General features: G+C 37.9%; 1 protein-coding gene across 1 annotated transcript in view; it reads left to right on the top strand.

The window, feature by feature from the left end:
* dcaf13 (ddb1 and cul4 associated factor 13) overlaps positions 1-8786 on the top strand; it is a 39258-nt gene extending 30472 nt beyond the window's left edge. Inside the window, exons 9-10 of the mRNA XM_048596115.1 lie at positions 4149-4284; positions 8742-8786. Coding sequence (XP_048452072.1) covers positions 4149-4284; positions 8742-8786 — 181 coding nt within the window. The remainder of the gene's footprint in view (positions 1-4148; positions 4285-8741) is intronic.
* Positions 8787-18956: the final 10170 nt, after the last annotated feature.

Raw genomic sequence — 18956 nt, 5'->3', positions numbered from 1 at the left:
AACTTTATTCAATCACCTGTTACTGGGTTTATAAGGACAAAGTGATTAAGAAAGTTTAAATGACCTGTATTGTTTTTTTTTCTGTCATTTAATGGGATGTGGGTGTTGCTAATGAGTCCAGCATTGCTGCCCATCCCAGTTTTCCTTGAACTGAATGGTTTTGTAAACCATTTTTAAGAGTCTAACATATGACTTTGCCTGGAGTCACATTGTAGGTCAACCCTTTATAGGAAAGGATAGCAGCTTTCCCTCATTAAGAATGTAGTGAACCAAATCGACTTTTGTAAGAACATATGATTGTTTAATGATCACTATTACTGACACTGACTTGACAGTCCAGATTTAGTCGAACTATTAACCTGATCCTCTTGATTACTAGTTCAGTGACATTGTTACAATGCCACTACCTGTACCTTTAAGTTAATTATTAGGTAAGATTTTACAGAATTTTTTAACTCGTGTCTTCACCCCATGTTTGTACCCTATTCTTTAATTTGTTCTTTACAAATAAATTTTTGAAAATGCTGTTACTTTGTTGCTTTTTGTTTTCTGTTTTGATTGGGCAAGGGATTTCTGTGAAGCTATTTCTTGTGATTGGCTGCTTGAGTAGATTGATCACCTTCACACCAGGAATGCCCAGTAACAAATGAAGCAATCAGTTGTTGTACCACCACATGACAATGATGATTAAGATCTCAGAGATAACGAGATCTCTTAGCGAGGCTTACTTCAAAGTCTGTGAATGCCTCGATTCACCGCTGACCGCAGACTCCAGGCCATTAATCTTACAAAAAGCTGCATTCATATACTATGCGCTTAAAGCATGGGGTAGCGGGGTGTTGGTTTGTTACTATGTAAAAGTGAGATAGCCTACAAGACTTTATGGATCACTAATATGCCGTTGCATTTAGAGGCGCGTTTCTAAAGGGTGCGCAGTCACTGTTCATATGCATAGAACTTTGAAGGTGGTGAGATATTTTGATAAAGTTATTAGGAAGACATAAGGGATCTTTGGCTTCATAGAACTTCTGAAGTTATGCTAAACATTTATAAAGCTCTAGTAAGGACTCAACTAGGATTATTGTATCCAGTTCTGGTTACTGAAGTTCAGCAAAGATGTGAAAGTTTTGAGGGGGAGCAGAGGAGACTTACCAGAACAGTTCCAGGGATGAGGAGTTTTTAGCTACATGATTACGTTGGAGAATCTGAAGTTGTTCTCTTTTTGAGCCAGTTAGATTAAGGGACAATCTCTCAAAAGATTTGTATACCTTTGCATAAGGTAGACAGAGAAAATCTGTTCACATTGGCTAGTTGTTAAAGGGGCTTAGAAAAGCAGATTTAATATTTTTAGGAACTTGAACGTAAGCAAAGGAGGAGGCCATTTGTCCCTTCAAACCTGTTCCACCATTTGTGGCTAACTTAGTTGTAACTTTGGGTCCAATCTTCTGCTAGCCCCTAGTAACCCATGACTTCCTTTTTCTATCAAAAATCTACCTTACATGATATGCAGGAGATGTGAAGAAGAACTTTTATGCAGTAGTTGAGCAACCTGAAGGGATGATGGCCTAGAAGCGGAGGCGATCAATGGTTTCAAAAGTAAATTGAATTAGACTTGAGGAAAATAAACTTGCATGGATAGAGTGGGTAATGGGGCTGATTGGATTGCTTCATAGAAAACCTATAAACCTGATGGATGAAATAGCCTTCTCTTTTGCCTTTATGATTGTTTAATGCCTAAGTCTGGATAAATTGCTTCCCTAAGGCTGAAATTTCCAACAGTGTACTATTCCATGAGTTAATCAAAAATAATTAAAAAAAAAAAGTAAAACAATCTGAATTTGTTATTGTTTTAAAGTGATTATATTAAATTTATAAGTTAAAAAATATTTAAGGAGTTGTTCTGATGAAGGATGCTACATTTTGGGGATGAATGTTAATTTAAAGCAGTCATTTAATTTGTATGAAAACTTTGTTTTCTATGAGTATATTTAGTTGTCCTCATTATTTTCAAAAGTGAAGTTCAGTTGTATTTCATGAACACAGTTAGAACCAATAAAAATGGAAATTTGTGAAATCAGACGAGGAGAATGAGTTAACATTTTCCAAGTTGGCATTAAATGGTTTCATGTTAAGTTCAGATAACAGCAAATTTAAACGAGTGCCACTTTCATCTGATTCTAAACAATTCAGGATTCGTTAAAAGTAATCTTGAGCAAATGCAACGACATTTTGTTTTGTCTAAAATATATCTGTGAATACTTCTTACATTCAGATATAATGCCTTTAGCTTTAACTTTTTCAGGCAGTCTCCTGAGGCACTAATAACTTATTCCTTTCTGTTATCCTTAATGTCCTTCCTGACCCACCTGACATACTTTACCCAAAACCTTGCTTGGTTGTAGATCAAACTTCTAAAACTACTCTTCCCTCACCATTATTAGTGTAAAGCCCCATGTAATGAAATCAAAACAAAATAATCTAACAAATGTACTTGTCCAAATTGAACAATTTAAAAATGTTCATTGTGAAATGTTTCATAGTCATTTGCTACTTATCCTGTTTGCTGACATTGCTGTGTTGGATTGATCTCTGTGCCAGAGTTAAACTTCCATTGAGAAAGGAGAAGACTATTCCACAGTGATTGCTAGAACAGTTCTTTACATTTAGCAGTGGGCGCCATTGCTTCAGTGCTGATCATCAAATTCAACTTGATGGATCAGTTTAGAGTAGTTCGGAGAATCATTACAAGCTTTGGCTCTTTGAAGAAATGCGGACACTGATTTCATCTGAAATTTTTTTGATAATATTGAGTCATAAAGTTTTAATCAAAGGAAGATGTGCCCTTCTATAGCATCAATTATATTTCATCTGTATAATGTTAGAGGCAGAAATTAGGGAAGACATAGTTTGAATGGGGTGGAGATTTAAATTAGCATTAAGGTAAACAACAACAGACAACATGGCAAGCAGTCAAAACCATGTCACGAAATTTCTAATCCCCTAAAGTAGCATTTGACAACATCCTAAATGCATAAAATAATATGGTGAGGTTTGCATGTATTTACTTAATGATACTTTAGTTCTGATGATCGATTTATAGTTGGATTAAGATTTAAGAAAAGTGAACTTCTACACATCCTGCCACCGAGTACTATCAATTGTGTGTGCTGCTTTGAATAAAATAACCTCCTTATAACTAGGTGTTTAGAATTTGAGAGGTATAAATTTCTGGGACTAAAATCAACAGAATTTGATGTTTGTCGTTCAACAGGAAAGTCCTAGATCATTCTGTATACAATTCTAATTACTTAGTGAGGTATTTAATCTTAAACTTAATTTTTTAAATTGTTCAATTTTGACAAGTACATTTGTTAGATTTATTTTGTTTTGATTTCATTACATGGGGCTTTACACTAATAATGGTGGGGGAAGAGTAGTTTTAGAAGTTTGATCTACAACCAAGCAAGGCTTTGTGTAAAGTATGTCAGGTGGGTCAGGAAGGACATTAAGGATAACAGAAAGGAATAAGTTATTAGTGCCTCAGGAGACTGCCTGAAAAAGTTAAAGCTAAAGGCACTATACCTGAATGTAAGAAGTATTCACAGATATACTTTAGACAAAACAAAATGTCATTGTATTTACTCAAGATTACTTTTAACGAATCCTGAATTGTTCAGAATCAGATGAAAGTGGCACTTGTTTAAATTTGCTGTTATCTGAACTTAATATGAAACCATTTAATGCCAACTTGGAAAATGTTAACTCATTTTCCTCGTCTGATTTCAGAAATTTCCATTTTTATTGGTTCTAACTGTGTTAATAAATACTCTTTGCCATATATATGTTTTGTCTTACATATGAACTACATTCCAGTTATTTTAACTTATTGTAGTGCTACAGTAAGGATGCCAATTTGTGTACTTAGTGTTCTTATGTGGTTTAGGTTGTAAAATTCCTGACATGGACATGCTATTTTGAGAAAATGTGCCATTCATTATTCTAAAGTTGATGCATTTAGCATTTTATGTTGCCCTCACCTATAGGAGCACCCACTGTGTGTTGATTTATTTCTGTGTTATTGATCCACTTTAGGCTTTCTGTCTTTGTTAGCATCATGTTTTGATAAATATGACAATTTTATCTTCTAGGGAGGTGTACCATACAAAACGTATGCAGCACGTCATGTGTATAAAGTGGTCTGCTGATAACAAGTATATACTTTGTGGTTCTGATGAAATGAATATCCGTTTGTGGAAGGCTAACGCTTCTGAAAAGCTTGGTGTGGTAAGTTACAGTATTTGAAAAGATTTCTCCCAGTATTCATTCTAAAATGAATTTACATGATGACTAATTCCTGATTTACTAGTGTTATACAGTAATCCTCGGTTTGCTTATCTGGTTATATATGATATCACAAAGTTTTAAGGAATGCTATAGAGAATTCTTATATAAAATTGCAACGGTTCATTTTGTACAATGGGTATGAATTGTAGTGGAAAATTGGAAAACACATCTAATTGTGTGTAAGTACCTATAAGTCACTAGTCCAACTTGTTAACAAACATTAATTTGCAAACTTTTGAGTACCTTCAAGCTGTTCCAAAGTGTGGAATATTTCAAGACCCAATTGCTTCTGTTTTGTGGTACAATTTCAGTGCTTTAAAATGTTAATGTATGATAAAAGAATCAATAATTTGTAGATTTTGAATCCAAACATGTAAAAGCAAAATGCTGCAAAAGCTTAAAATCTGAAATTAAAACAAAAAGCTCCAGAAATACTTAGGTCGAAGTGCATCTGTTAGGATAGCAACTATGTTATTTGATCAGTTGATCATTTTAGAACTATTTGATACCTAATAAAAACTGAAGATATTATGACTTTATCCAGTATATGATATGATTCCAACCAGACTAGACATGATCTCCATAACCTGGAGATAGTTCTGTAAAAATAAAAACAAAATTCTGCCATCTGAAACGGCAACAGAGAACGGTGCAGAAATTCAGCAGGCTTGGTAGTAACACCACAGAGCAACAGTGTTAATACTTGGAGTCCAACATAGCTCTTCTTCAGTACTAAAGAGAGGTGGAAATGCAATAGATTTTGTTTTTGAAATAAGTGGAAGAGGCAAGTGGAACACCAAGGAATGGTTAAGAGGACAAGGGAGATTAGCAATCAAAGGCGCCACAGAAAACCGGTGAAGGGGAACGTTAATAGAGGGGAAAAAAAATCAAAAAATTGGTCCACTGTAGGTGTTAATAGCAGAGTAAAGTTCATCTCTGATTGAAAGTAAAAACATTTGTTCATGCAGTGAGGGAGGTTTAGTTGCAGTTGTGCCAGAATTAGGGAGTATGATTTGGCTGGCAACAAGTAGCTAGCTGATTCTGTCTATGGAATGATGACCAGATGTTGATAACAAAGGCCTCCAGTGTGCCAACAACTGTGAACCACCTCCATAGACTCATAGTCATACAGCATGGAAACAGAACCTTCAGTCCAACCAGTCCATGCCGAACATAATCCCAAACTAAAGTGGTCCCTCAAGCCTGCTCTTGGCCCATATCCCTACAAACCTTACCTATTCATGTACTTATCTAAGTGTCTGTCTTTTAAATGTTGTAACTGTGTCCGCATCCACCACTTCCTCAAGACATTCATTCCACATGCGAACCACTCTGTGTAAAATGTTTGCCCCTCATGTCTTTTTTTTAATCTTGCTCCTCTCACCTTAAAAATATGCCCCCTAGTCTTGAAATTCCCCATCCTAGAGAAAAGGCACCTCCCTTTAACTCTGTCTATATCCCTCATGATTTTATAAACCTCTGAGGTCAGCATTCAACCTCCTTGAAGCTTGAAGAAATCCAGTTTATTTCCCCTCATTAGTTGCTCTGAAGTTGTGGCTTTTAACCAATAAGCCAGAGATGTTATAAGTAGGAACCCATTGCTCTATGCCTCTTGGAAGTTAGAGAAAGTAGCTGGAGAAGCAAGATTGAGAAGCTGCAAGTCCTGTTAAGCTTTGAATTGGATAAGGATAAGGAATTGAATACAAAAGTAGAGGGGTATATTCTCATTGATGAGATCACACAAAGTCATACAGCATGCAAATGGACCTTTCAGTTCAACCAGTCCATACCGACCATGTTCTCAGACTAAAATAGTCCCATCTGCCTGCGCTTGGCCCATATCCCTCCAAACCTTTCCTGTTCATTAACTTATCAAAATATCTTTTAAAGTTTGTAACTGTACCTATATCCACCACTTTCTTTGCCAGTTCAATCCACACACACCAATTACTCACAGTGTAAGAAATTTGTCCCAATGTGTCCTTTTTAAATCTTTCTCCTCTCACCTTATTAAAAAAAAATGCCCCCTAGTTAGGAACAACCCCACCCTATTTGGAATACTGTGCTAAGTATTAGTTGCCTTATTTAAGGAAGGATGCAGATATGTTGGAAGTAGATCAGAAAAAGTTTATCTGAAATGAGTGGGTTGTCTTGTAAGAAAATATTGGTGTGGCAAGGTTCGTATCCACTAAGTGAAGAATAAGAGTTGACTTGATTGAAACACACAAGATCCTGAGAGGTGTTGACAGGGTATATGTGAAAGGATGTTTCCTCTTTGTGGGAGAATGTGGAACTAGGGATTACTCTTTAAAATTATGGGACGCCCATTCTCAAAAATAAGGTTGGATTTTTTTTCTAAGAATCGTGAGTCTTTGGAACTCTGCTTCCGCCACCTTTTCAGAAAGAGTCTTTGAAAAGAGTCTTTGAGTCTTTGAAACAGTAGAGAGAGTCATATTAAGCATGGGGGTGAGACCTCATCAAGAGTAGGTAGCCATGAACTCTATGAATGTGGTGGAGCAGACCTGAAGGGTTTAATGGCCTATTCCTGCTCCACATTTGTATCGTAGAATCCCTACAGTGTGGAAGCAGGCCATTCGGCCTATCAAGTCTACACCAACCCTCTGAATAGCATCCCACCCAGACCTATGCCCTACTCTGACCTCGCATTTCCCATCCTAGACACTATATGAGCAATTTAGCATAGCTAGTCCACTTAGTCTGCACATCTTTGGGCTGTGGGAGGAAACCCGTGCAGACTCCACACAGACAGTCACCTGAGGCTGGAATCGAATCCAAGCCCTTGGTGCTTGAGGCAGCAGTGCTAACTACTGAGCCACCCCGAGTTGTAATCCATCACCCAAGTAAAGAGATGTCTGTTTGTACTTTTTGAAAAACAATTAATTTAATGAGTTACGTTCTTGCAACCTACCATTGGTATGTGTTGGAAGAATTTACAGGTTGATGCTCAGTCTTAAAATTTATGAAGTTAATTCCTCTGGGGCACTTATTTTTTTTACATTATTTTTCTATCTTCAGTCTTCCTGTCTCAAGCCATTGTTTGTTCTTTCTCTTCTCTTTATTTTTGCCTCAGTGTCTGATTTGACTTTTAATTCACCCACTTCACTTTGCGCCTTTAAGTTGTTCCTGTATTCTTGATCATTAACAGTGAAGGAAGTAGATTATTGGACTCGCCATTCATGGAGGTCTTAAATGACCTGTTGCCCTTGTCACATCCATTCTTATTGACATTGTGAATCAGGCTATGCCATAGAGAAATTTTGAGCTGAATAATACAGGATAAAATCTAAGTAACAGCATATTCTGCAAAATATACTACTCAGCAAGGTTTGGCCCTGGAGTTTGGACAGTCTTTGGTAATTTCATTACATTAGTTCCTAAAAATGTCATACTTTATTTGAAAGTGGACTGCCTGTACATGTTCAGGTTTCAACTTCAAGCAGTTACTCCTGGATCAAACGCTTCAATAGCAATAGCTTTAAGTATTCATTGTCAAAATGTACGACAAAAATTATCTGTTTCCTGTCAATCATCTTTAGGATATTTTTCTACATTGAGTTATAGAACATAGTACATAGAACAGTACAGCGCAAGTTATGTAAATAAATATTTAAAATATGCTTTTTTTTAAAAACAAAATTGTCTTGCAATATGCCACTATATTGCTCAGGGCACAAAATCTAAATAATTTTTAAAAAACAGTGATTGAAGTGCCTGACGTTTGAGTCACTTTGAAATGGTCCATTTTCGACCTTCATACAAAACTGACGAAAGCTAAAGGGACTCCTATGGCCCATGAATCAGAATGGGCCCAGAACTGTGATTTCCTCAGCAACACCAACTACAACTTTATGACTATGTTGTTACCACAATAGATTGGGAGTGTCTGTCCCACATAGCCAGTTTTAGTTTCACCATAGCTACGTGCTCCTCCAAACAATACTTCTTCCCAATTATGTCCCCAGCACTGTCTGATAATCTGATCCGATGACTGGCACAAATTGGCAATCAGCTTTATTCCCAAAAAACAATATGGCCTTGTTTTTGCCATGATTTACCTTTTGTTCCTGAAATGGATTCAAGCTAGCCACAGATGTTATTGGTCTGCGCACCGACCATGGATTCAAGCAGAAGACTGTGACATTGCTCTCGTACAGGGAGGTTTTGGCCGGAATGTCTTGAATGCCTGAGAATTTCACCTGTCCAATGCCCGCACATTCTTTCTGATAGACTTGCAAATTCAAATTCCATAATGGTAACTGAGAAATTGAAGATCAAGCAATTAAGTAAAATCTGGATGTAAAACTAGGATCAGTAATGATTACCATGAAACCAGGCTGTCATAAAATTTTAACTGGTTCACTTTTTTGTTCTATTAGGGATATCATATTTCCTTCGAAACACTTGTCAAACGACAGATTTGACTGAATTAAATGACTAAAGCCTTGAAACTATAACTGTGATTGACTTACAATTGCTGTGTTTAATAACCATGAAAAATATACCTGCACATCATTCTTATCAGCATTTTGGCAGCGTTTTCTGGCCTGATAACCTACTGATTATCTAGCAAAAAAGACTCCCACTTTGTTGCCCATATTGTGAAGGCTTTCATAAATTACTTTATTGATGTTCTTTTGTTTTTTTTGTCTAGAGAAGCATTGCAATTGTACTTGATCAGCAGCAATTTCCTCTTCTTAAATAAATTGAATTAAAGAAAATCATTGCTTTTAATTATAATAAAAGCCCTCACAATTTAGATTGTTTTGACATTTTCAGTAAAAAGAATGAGACAGGATTTATTAAGACAGAAGCAGCTATTTAAGCAGACTTGGGGGAGAAATGAAATTGACTGGATGGAGATGAATACTTTTATTTAACTGGTAATTGAAATTGGAGTTCCTTGTTGATTGATGTGCAAAAGAGAAGGCTGTGATTTAATTAGAGTAAAATGACCTTTTTTTTTGCTTGGCAGATTCAAAAGGAATATGATTACATTGTACCTAATACAATGGTATCATTCTGAGGTTAGTCGGTAATATTCAAGGATTGCACTGGGAAGAATGTTACAAAAGAAAGCAAGCCTGCTCAGGCATAATCCTTTTGAAAATTACTGTCTTAAAGTGCGAATTTGACAGTTATTACTGATTTTCCTGAATTAATGAAGTAAATTTTTAATTTACAAACAATAATTTGATGGGGTAATTCCAGAGAAGTTGTTTCATAAATAGTAGCTTCTATCAAAGATCATTTGTCAAACTGACGAACAGTTCTTCAGTACCAGTGTCTTTGGAATTAATGATTGAAACTCTAGATTTCTCTGGAGTTTAGAAGGTTAAGGAGTAATCTGATCAAAGCCTTCAAGATATTAACAGGGAAAGTTAGGGTTGATAAAGATTACCTATTTCCATTGGTTGGGGATTCTAGAACTACGGGCATAGTCTGAGAATTGGGGACAGTCCGCTTAGGAGAGATGTTGAGAAGCACTTTCACATACAAGGTGGGAGATGTTTGGAACTCTCTTCCATAAACGACAATGGATGCTGGATCCATTATTAATTTTAAATCTGAGATGGAAACATTCTTGCCAAGTGAAGGTGTTAAGAGATATGGGTTAAAGCAGGTATGTGGAGTTAAGTCCCAAATCAGCCACGATCTCCTTGAATGCTGAAACAGATTTGAGGGGCTGAATAGCCTACTCCTGTTCCTATGAAACCCTGTAACAGGCCGTGGACAGGTCAGAGTGGGAACAAGGGGAATTAAGAGGACAAGTAGCAAGAAACACTCAGCCATACTTCGGGTTGCCAACTGTCCAAGCTTGCCCATCATCAAAGACCCATTACACCCTGATAATGACCTCTTACAACCTGTTCCTTCAGGCAGAATATACCGAAGCCTGAACATATGCATAAGCAAGTTCAGGAACGGCTTGTTTCTGGCCATTATCAGACTGATGAATGGACTCTAGCCTCAAATAATGTAATCTGTACGCCTCTAAGTCTTTTTGATCTGTACATCCTTTGTTGTGATCTGCCTGTACTGCTCATAAACAAAGCTTTTCACTGTATTTCGGTACACGTGACCATCAGTCAATCAATCTGTAACCTCCTGGAATTGAGGATTAATCTCCAGGATGCTGCTAGCAACAATTTTGGTGTGGGGGAAAAAAAAGTTAGGTGTTAAAATAGTTATACAACTTACTTGTGGCTTTGGAATACTGTTGTTTTCTTGTTACAAAACATTTTGAAGGGGCAAAAATGGCTTTCTATTGAATTAATAATACAAACATACGAAATAGGAGCAAAAGTAGATTATTTGGCCCTTCGAGCTTGTTCCACCATTTAATTAGTTCATGCGTGATCAGTTTGTGCTTTGGGTTTCACATTCCCATCTTCTTTCAATAACTTTTGGTTCCCCTGCTGAATAAAATTTTTGCAAGCAGTCTTAAACCTATTCAATAACCATCTTCTGAGGCAGAGAGTTCCAAAGTTGCACAACCCTCAGAGAAAAATTCTCCTCCTCTCTGGTCTGAAAGAGCAACCCTAATTTGAAAACACTGCCTCCAAATTCTGGTCTGGTGCACAAGAGGTAACATCCTTTTCTCACGCTTTAATTAAAAAGCCACTCCTCACTTTATTAAACTCCAATGGAAACAAGCCCATTGTGTTGAAAAATGTCCTTTTAAAACAACTGCACGTTCCAGGTATCAAGGTGGTAAGCCTACTGTGAACCATCTCTTAACACATTTGTATGCTTTCCTAAATTAGGACACCAAAACTATGCACAGTATTCAAGATGTGTTCTCACTAATGCCCTATATAACTGAAGCATAACACCCTTTTTAAGTTCAATTCCTTTTCGTTATAAAAGATAGCGTCACAACAGCTTTCTTGACTACATGCTGTACATCACAGAATCAGTCACAGAAGTGTTATGACACAGAATAAGGCCATTTAGCCCATTGTGCTTGCTCCAGCTCTTCGAATGAACACTGTTGGTACTAGGTAATATCCTGCTATCTGCCCAAATCTTTGCACATTACTTTTATCCAAGTCGTTGTCCATTGCCCTCTTGAATGCCTTAATAGAACTTGCCGCCACCACACTTTCAGGCAATGCATTCCGTACCCTAACAACTTACAATTTTCTTGCATCACCTTTGCTTCTTTTGCAAATCACTCGATCTGTGTCCTCTTCTTGTTCCTTTACACAAGCAGAGAACAGTTTGTGCCTATCTATTCTATCCAGCCCACTCGTGATTTTGAAAACCTCTATCAGATCTCATCTTAGCCATCTTCTCTGAGTGGAACAGTCCCATCCTCTTCAGTCAATTCTAAACTGAAATTTCTCATGGCTAGAAGGATTCTTGTCTTTCGCTCCTACATTCCCTCCAATGCATCCACATTCTTCTTATAATAGTGCATAATACTCCAGCTGAGCCTTATGTTTGAGACAAAGTTAATATTGACCACATTGTTCTTTTACTCCATGTCCCTATTAATAAAGCTAAGGATGCTGTTTACTTTATTTACTGCTCTCTCTACCCACCACTTCTGATGATTTGTGTACATGTACATCCAGATCCCTGTGCTCCTGCATCCCTTTAGAATTGTACCCACGAATTTTTATCATCTTTCAATGTTCCTCCTGCCAACATTTGTTACCTCACACTTCTCTACATTAAACCTCAGCTGCAACCTCTCTACCCACTCCTTTGAACTTGACGATGTCCTTTTGGAGTTCTACACTGTCCTCCTCCTCATAGTTTACATTACTTCTAAGTTCTGTGTCATCTGCAAATGTGCATATTTCACATTTTCACCAAGCAGCTTTGTGTTGAGTGAATGGGGGAAAAAAAATTGCTTTTCACTCTGAAAAGGAGCAGAGTTCTCCCTGGTAAATAAAACTGAAAGCTCTCAATACATTAAGTAACCTTGTGGATTGGTGATACGATTATTCCAATAAAGCAGTAATGTCATCTATCAGTATCTCTCTTTTTTTAAAAAAAAACTATACGGTGGTGATGCTTGGACCAGCAGTTGGGAGGAAAATGATACCGTGCAGTAATATTTAGGTCAGTTCAGAAATTTTAGGGGTGGAGAGAGAGAGATTAGAGAGATCACGTGTCAGAAGGCCTATTAGCATGAGTCTAGTGAGTGATGGCAGCCAGTCATAAGCAGGTATCCAGCTCCTTCTGACATGAATCAGTGCTATAAAAATTATTTGACTGCTTGATCTGACACTTAGTTTCCTTGCCGCAATCCATAACACTCGCAACTTACTGCTTGTCATGCTGGATTTACTGTTGACCCCACAGTTTCCGGTTGATGACCTTTTCATCAGCACTGGAATCTGAGACATAGCTAATTAGTACTTAGAAAAATATAAAATTTAACATTAACTTTAGAGGTGTACAACAACAGGTTGATTGGAAAATATCTTGCTTTTAAAAAAATTTTGTTGAAGTTGAAAGTAATAATGAATGGTTGACTGGAGGAAAACACTTTGTAGTGTTCTGCAGTGGTTAGAATTAGGATCTTGTTTTGATGTCTATTAATGATCAGTGGGATGTTAAGAGTAATGTTTCAAAATTTTCCAATAATATGAAACCTGAAAACGTAAGAAGATAGTAAACGGAGAGCATAGATAACCTAGTGAAATCGACAGTCACCTGGCAGAGGAAATTTAATGCAGAAGTTATACTATGCATGATATTTTGGGTTAGACGAATGAGAAGAGGTAATGTAAAGTGGGTGCAGGGGAACTATTTGGGGTTACGTATCATCAAATTCTTAAAGGTGGCAGAACAAATTAAGAAGCTGTTTGAAATATCCCATGGTACTATTGGCTTTCTAACAGGGTCATAGACTCAAGAATGAGTCGGTTATGCTAAACGTTCATAAAACTAGTTCAGACTTGGCCACAATACTGTCTTCAATTCTGACAATTCAAGAGATTGTAGAAGAACTTCAATACAGTAATTCGAGGGATTAACAAAGTCAGTGTCATGGAGAGTCTGGAGAAGATCAGAGGTTAACCTTTAAAGCAGAGAATGTTTCGGGGAGAAGCAGTAGAGTTGTTTAAGATCTTGCATAGGTAGATTAAATAGAGGAAACTTTCTCGCAGTACAAGCATCAGTAACCAGAGAACACCGATTCAAGATGTAAGGATGTCCTTGAAGCATTTCCTTTTCCCTCCTGCTGATCATTTCTGCTGATGTGGCTCAGAGTACAGAGCTTGTTTGAGAATCTTGTGTCAGGAGTGTGGACGATGTGGCCCCAATAATGCATTTGATTGACAGTAACCAGTGCCTCGATGCTGGGGATGTTGACCTGAGTCAGAACACTGATACTGAAGCATCCATCCTGCCATTGGAGTTGCAGGATTTTGCAACACATCACTGACATTTCTCAAAGGATTTCAGGTATCTGTTGTCCATTATCCGTCTTTGACACGTACAGGAGGACTGGTAGCAACATTCCCTCTAACCTGCACAGATTCTGTGAAACTGCACACACACTTCAGATATCTATGCAAGGTCAAGAACAATGAGATGGAGCAGGGGCTGGTAACACTGCTGCCTGTAGACCATGAGTTTCATGCTGGGTTTGAGGTCTTTCTCATCAGTGTGCCAGTGCAGCATTGGACATGTTAATCAAACTTTAATCTTCGATGTCTGGTCTCGCTTGGTGCATTAGTCCTAAACGCTCCAAGATTATTTCTGCAACCTTTAAATAGCTTCTCTATCCCACTGTTATCTTTGCTAGCACTCTGCCTTGTACTAAATGCTGTATCTCCCATTGTACTGATCAACATCAACCTTCATTAGTCCCCAGGCCCTCACCAATTAGTTTTAAAATCCAAATTAGAATTCCAAAATACCTCCATTTGTGCCAAATAAAATACCTGCATCTCTTCCAAATTCGCCCTTAATGTTATCTTCCTGCTGGGGAGGATTCAAACAATCCTTTACTGTGTTAATTAAGGGAAGAATTTGCATTTATATAAGATCTTTCACAACTCTGATCATCTCAAGAAGTACTTTTGAAGGGATATGTGGCAGGCAGTTTGTGCAAAGTCTATAAACAGTAATGGGATAAATGACCAGATAACTTGTTTCAATGATTTTAGTTTTGTGAGAAATGTCAGTTGAGCTCCCTGGCATTGGATCTTTTATTCCCACCTCTGTCCTAAAGGACGGATGAAACCTTGACTACCATCTCATTCACAAGACTGCACCTAATGCTGTGGAGACAGTGTGTATACCACTTGGGCTGCAATTAAACACGGCACAAAGGCCAAAGATGGAATTTTTAAACAGTGGGATGATGAATACCATTCAATGCAGCATTCCATCAGTGCTGCAGGGATGGATGGGATTAGGGAAGAGATTCCAGAATGTGGCGCCTGATGCTAAAAGCATAAGTGTCAATGGTAAAGGGGGGCAAAAGAGTCAGAGGAACAGAGTTTGGAGTTTTAGGATCAGGAGGGAATGACAGAGGGCAAAACCTCTAGAGGGTATGAACGCAAAGTTCAAAACTTTACATTTGAGATATTCGGCTGTCACATGGTAATCTGATCAGAGAAGTACCAGAATGATAGGCAAGTGGGAATTGATCCAGAGGTTTAGATGAGTTGAAGTTTACAGAGAGTGAAAGATAGGACACTGACCAAAAACACATTGGATTTGTCAAGCTCATCAGCTCAGAATTTCTAATGTGAAATAAGCTGTTGAGAGCTTTAAAAAATAGTAAAATAGTGCAAGCCCAGTAGCTGCTTTGTAACAATATTTAGGCACATCTTGTTCCTCCAATACAATTCTAACATACATATTGATTCTTATTTCTTCCCATCTCTCCCAACTCTTCATTTACCTTGTTGCTTCAAACGCTTGAGTGCTGCTAAGCCAGGTGTGTTTGGAACTTTTTCTACAGAACAGGAAGCATTCAGTAATACTACAGATCCCTTCAGCAATTTTAGTTCAAAAAAAAAGGAAACAGTTTGATATAAAATTTTGGAGAAAGCTGGGTCATCAGATATTTAAAGTACGATTAGTCAATTCCTCTTAATTCACCCATGGTAATAAGAATCAACTCAGCTGCACACTTTTTCAATATTTCCTTTTGAACTTCTTGTTTCTATTCCTTCACCTCAACCTACGAATATTATGCTAACTATTCAGGGTAGGCAAAGTAAACAAATGTTCATTTAATGAATTACTTTCCAAGATTTCAACTAAGTGCATGCAGCAGTTTTCACTGTCTATTTCAGCTGCCTTTCAGTGTGTCGGGCATTTTTGAGGATTTTTCACCCTTAATTAAAATTCTAAGTGGTATCTTTTAATTCATTACTTTTACGGAACTGTAAATTAAAGATATTTTACGTTTTTTTTCTTGTTATTCACTGAGCCTTGACTAGCTTCTAAGTCATTTTTCTTGTTTGGATTATGAAAAGTTACAGAATCATAGTCATATAGCATGGAAACAGACTCTTCGGTCCAACTCATCCATGCTGACTAGTGTCCCAAAGTATATTAATCCCAGTTGCCTGCATTTGGCTCATATCCCTCTAAACCTTTCCTGTTCTTGTATGTATCCAAATGCATTTTAAATGTTGTAATTGTACCTGCATCTACCACTTCTTCCCCAGGCAGTTCAGTTCACATACGAACCACCCTCTGTATGGAAAAATTTACACTTCAGGTTCCTTTTAAATCTTTCTCCTCTCACCTGAAAAATATAACCCCAAGTTTTGAACTCTTCCCGCTCCCCCCCCCCCCCCCAACCCCCCACGCTAGGGAAAAGACCTTGGCTATTCACCTTATCTATGCCCCTCACAATATTCAGAACCTCTACAAGGTCCACCCTTAATCACCTATGCTTCAGTGCAAAAAGTCCCAACCTATCCAGCCTCTCCTTATAACTCTCATCCTTCAGTCCCGGCCACATCCTGGTAAATCTTTTATAAACCTTCTCCTATTTAATAACATTATCCTTACAGCAAAGCAACCGGAACTGTACACCGTGCTGCATAAGTGACCACGCCAATGTGCCGTGCAACCTCAACATGACGTCCCAACTCCTATATTCAGTGGTCTGAGCAATGAAGGCAAGCATAATAAATGCCACCTTCACCGTCCTGTCTACCTGTGTAACAATACCCCTTGTTTGTCTTACCAAAATGAAATACTTCACATTTATTCAAACTAAACTCCATCTGCCACTCATTTTTATGCATGAAGGATGCTAGAAAAAGGCAGGAGGTAGTGTTGTTTAGTTTTATTTTAAAGTGATCCCTTTATAATTATATGTTAACGTTCAACTTTGGACATTTTCACAATCAAATCACTTCAACAAGTTGAGTTTTATTTCTTTGGCTCAGTTTGTAGCCAGCTTTTCTGGTAGGATTTATGTAACTGGTTTTAATCCAAATAATGAATAAATTGTGGTGCTACCATGAGGAAAGTAACTTCTAATTATTTAGAAATTTGGTAAAGTGACTCAATGTGTTTGTATTACAGGAAAATAAGGAGTACTCGTGTTGATGAATCTCAGTAGCAAGTCAACTTAACGCCCCTTAAAGGTCAATGAGGTCACATTTATTTTGAACCTCAGGAGATGGGAGGGATATTAAGTGAACGTCTTTGCATCAGTTTTTACTGTATAGAAAGAAATAGAGGCTAGAGAATGCAGGAAAATAAATATTGATTTTTTTTTTTGGAAAGAGTTCACATTACAGCAGAGGAAGTGCTGGATGTCTTAGAAAATATGAAGGTGGATAAATCTCCAGCATCTGACCCCATATATCCCAGAACTTTGTGGGAGGTTAGGGAGGAAATTGCGGGGCCCCTTGCAGAAATATTTGTTTCATCGATAAATACAAGTGAGGTGCCGAATGACTGGAGAGTGGCAAATGTGCCTTTGTTTAAAAGGAATGTAAGGAGAAGCCTGGGAATTATAGACCTGCGAGTCTGACTTCAGTTGTGGGTAAGTTGTTGGAAGCGATTCTGAACAACAGGATTTATATGGATTTGGAGAGGCTATGAAATGATTAGGAATAGTCAGTATGGTTTTGTGCGAGGGAAGGAAGTTTGACTAGGGCAGAGTGTTAGACATTGTTTACTTGGATTTCAGTAAAGCCTTTGACAAGGTTCCACGTGCGATTCGGGGTGAGCTTGCCAATTGGATTCAAAATTGGTTTAATGGCAAGAGACAGAGAGTGGTGGTGGAGGGTTGTTTCTTGGACTGGAGGCTTGTGACCAGTGGCGCTCCACAGGGAGTGGTGCTGGGTCCAATTTTGTTTGTCATTTATATAAAAATGATTTAGATGAGAATATAGAAAGCGTTGTTAGTAAGTTTGCGAATGATACCAAAATTGGTGGTTTAATGGAAAGTTAAGGTTGTCTAAGATTGCAAAGGGATCTTGGGTCAGTGGGCTGAAGGAAATAGAGTTTAATTTGGATAAATGCGAGGTATTACGTTTTAATAAAACAAACAAAGACAAGACTTATACAATTAAAAGTAGGGCCTTGGGCAGTGTTGTAGAATGGAGAAACCCAGGAGTTCAGGTACATAATTATTTGAAGTTTGCACCACATGTAGATAAGGTTTTGGTAAAGAAGGCATTTAGCATGCTTGCCTTCATTGCTCAGACTTTTGAATATAGATGTTGGGATGATATGTTGTGATTGTGTAGGACTTTAGTGAGGTCTCTTCTGGATTACTGTGTCCAGTTCTGATTAGCCTGTTACAGGAAGTCTATTATTAAGCTGGAGAGGGTTCAGAAGAGATTTACCAGGAAGTTGCCACGAATGGAAGGTTTGAGTTGTAAGGAAAGGCTGGATAGGCTGGGACTTTTGTCACTGGAGCATAGGAAGTTGAGGGGTGATCTTTATAGAAGTTTAGAAAATAAAGAAGGGTATAGATAAGGTGACTGGCAGGTGTCTTTTCCCCAGAGTGGGGGATTTCCAGACTAAGGAGCATGTTATTAAGGTGAGAGGAAAAATATTTTAAAAAAAAAAGAGCTGAGGCAGTTTTTTTCCACAGTGGTTCGTGTGAAGAATGAACTTCCAGATGAAATGGTGGATACGGCTATAGTTACAACGTTTAAAAGACAGTTTAGATAAGTACATGAATAAGAAATATTTGGAGGGATATGGGCTGGGGTAGGCAGGTGGGACTAATATAGTTTGAGATTATAGTCGGCATGGAACGGTCTGTTCCTGTGCTGTATTACACTGAGTCTGTAACTAAAATAGCAATTATCTCTGGTGAAGAACATAGAACATAGAACTGTACAGCACAGTACAGGCCCTTCGGCCCATAATGTTGTGCCGACCTATTATCCTACTCTAAGATCAAACTACCCTGCACATCCTACATTATGTTATCATCCATGAGCCTATCCAAGAGTCTCTTAAATGTCCCTAATGTATCTGACTCCACTATCACTGCTGGCAGTGCATTCCACGCACCCACCACTCTGTGTAAAGAACCTACCTCTGACATCACCCCTAAACCTCCCTCCAATCACCTTAAAACTATGCCCCCTCGTGATAGCTATTTCCACCCTGGGAAAAGGTCTCTGGCTATCCAC

This window comes from Rhincodon typus, chromosome 4 (genome assembly GCF_021869965.1).
Source record: "Rhincodon typus isolate 14 chromosome 4, sRhiTyp1.1, whole genome shotgun sequence".
Taxonomy (NCBI): domain Eukaryota; kingdom Metazoa; phylum Chordata; class Chondrichthyes; order Orectolobiformes; family Rhincodontidae; genus Rhincodon; species Rhincodon typus.
Note: the sequence above shows the minus strand (reverse complement) of the source record. Positions and strands in the feature narration are given on the sequence as shown.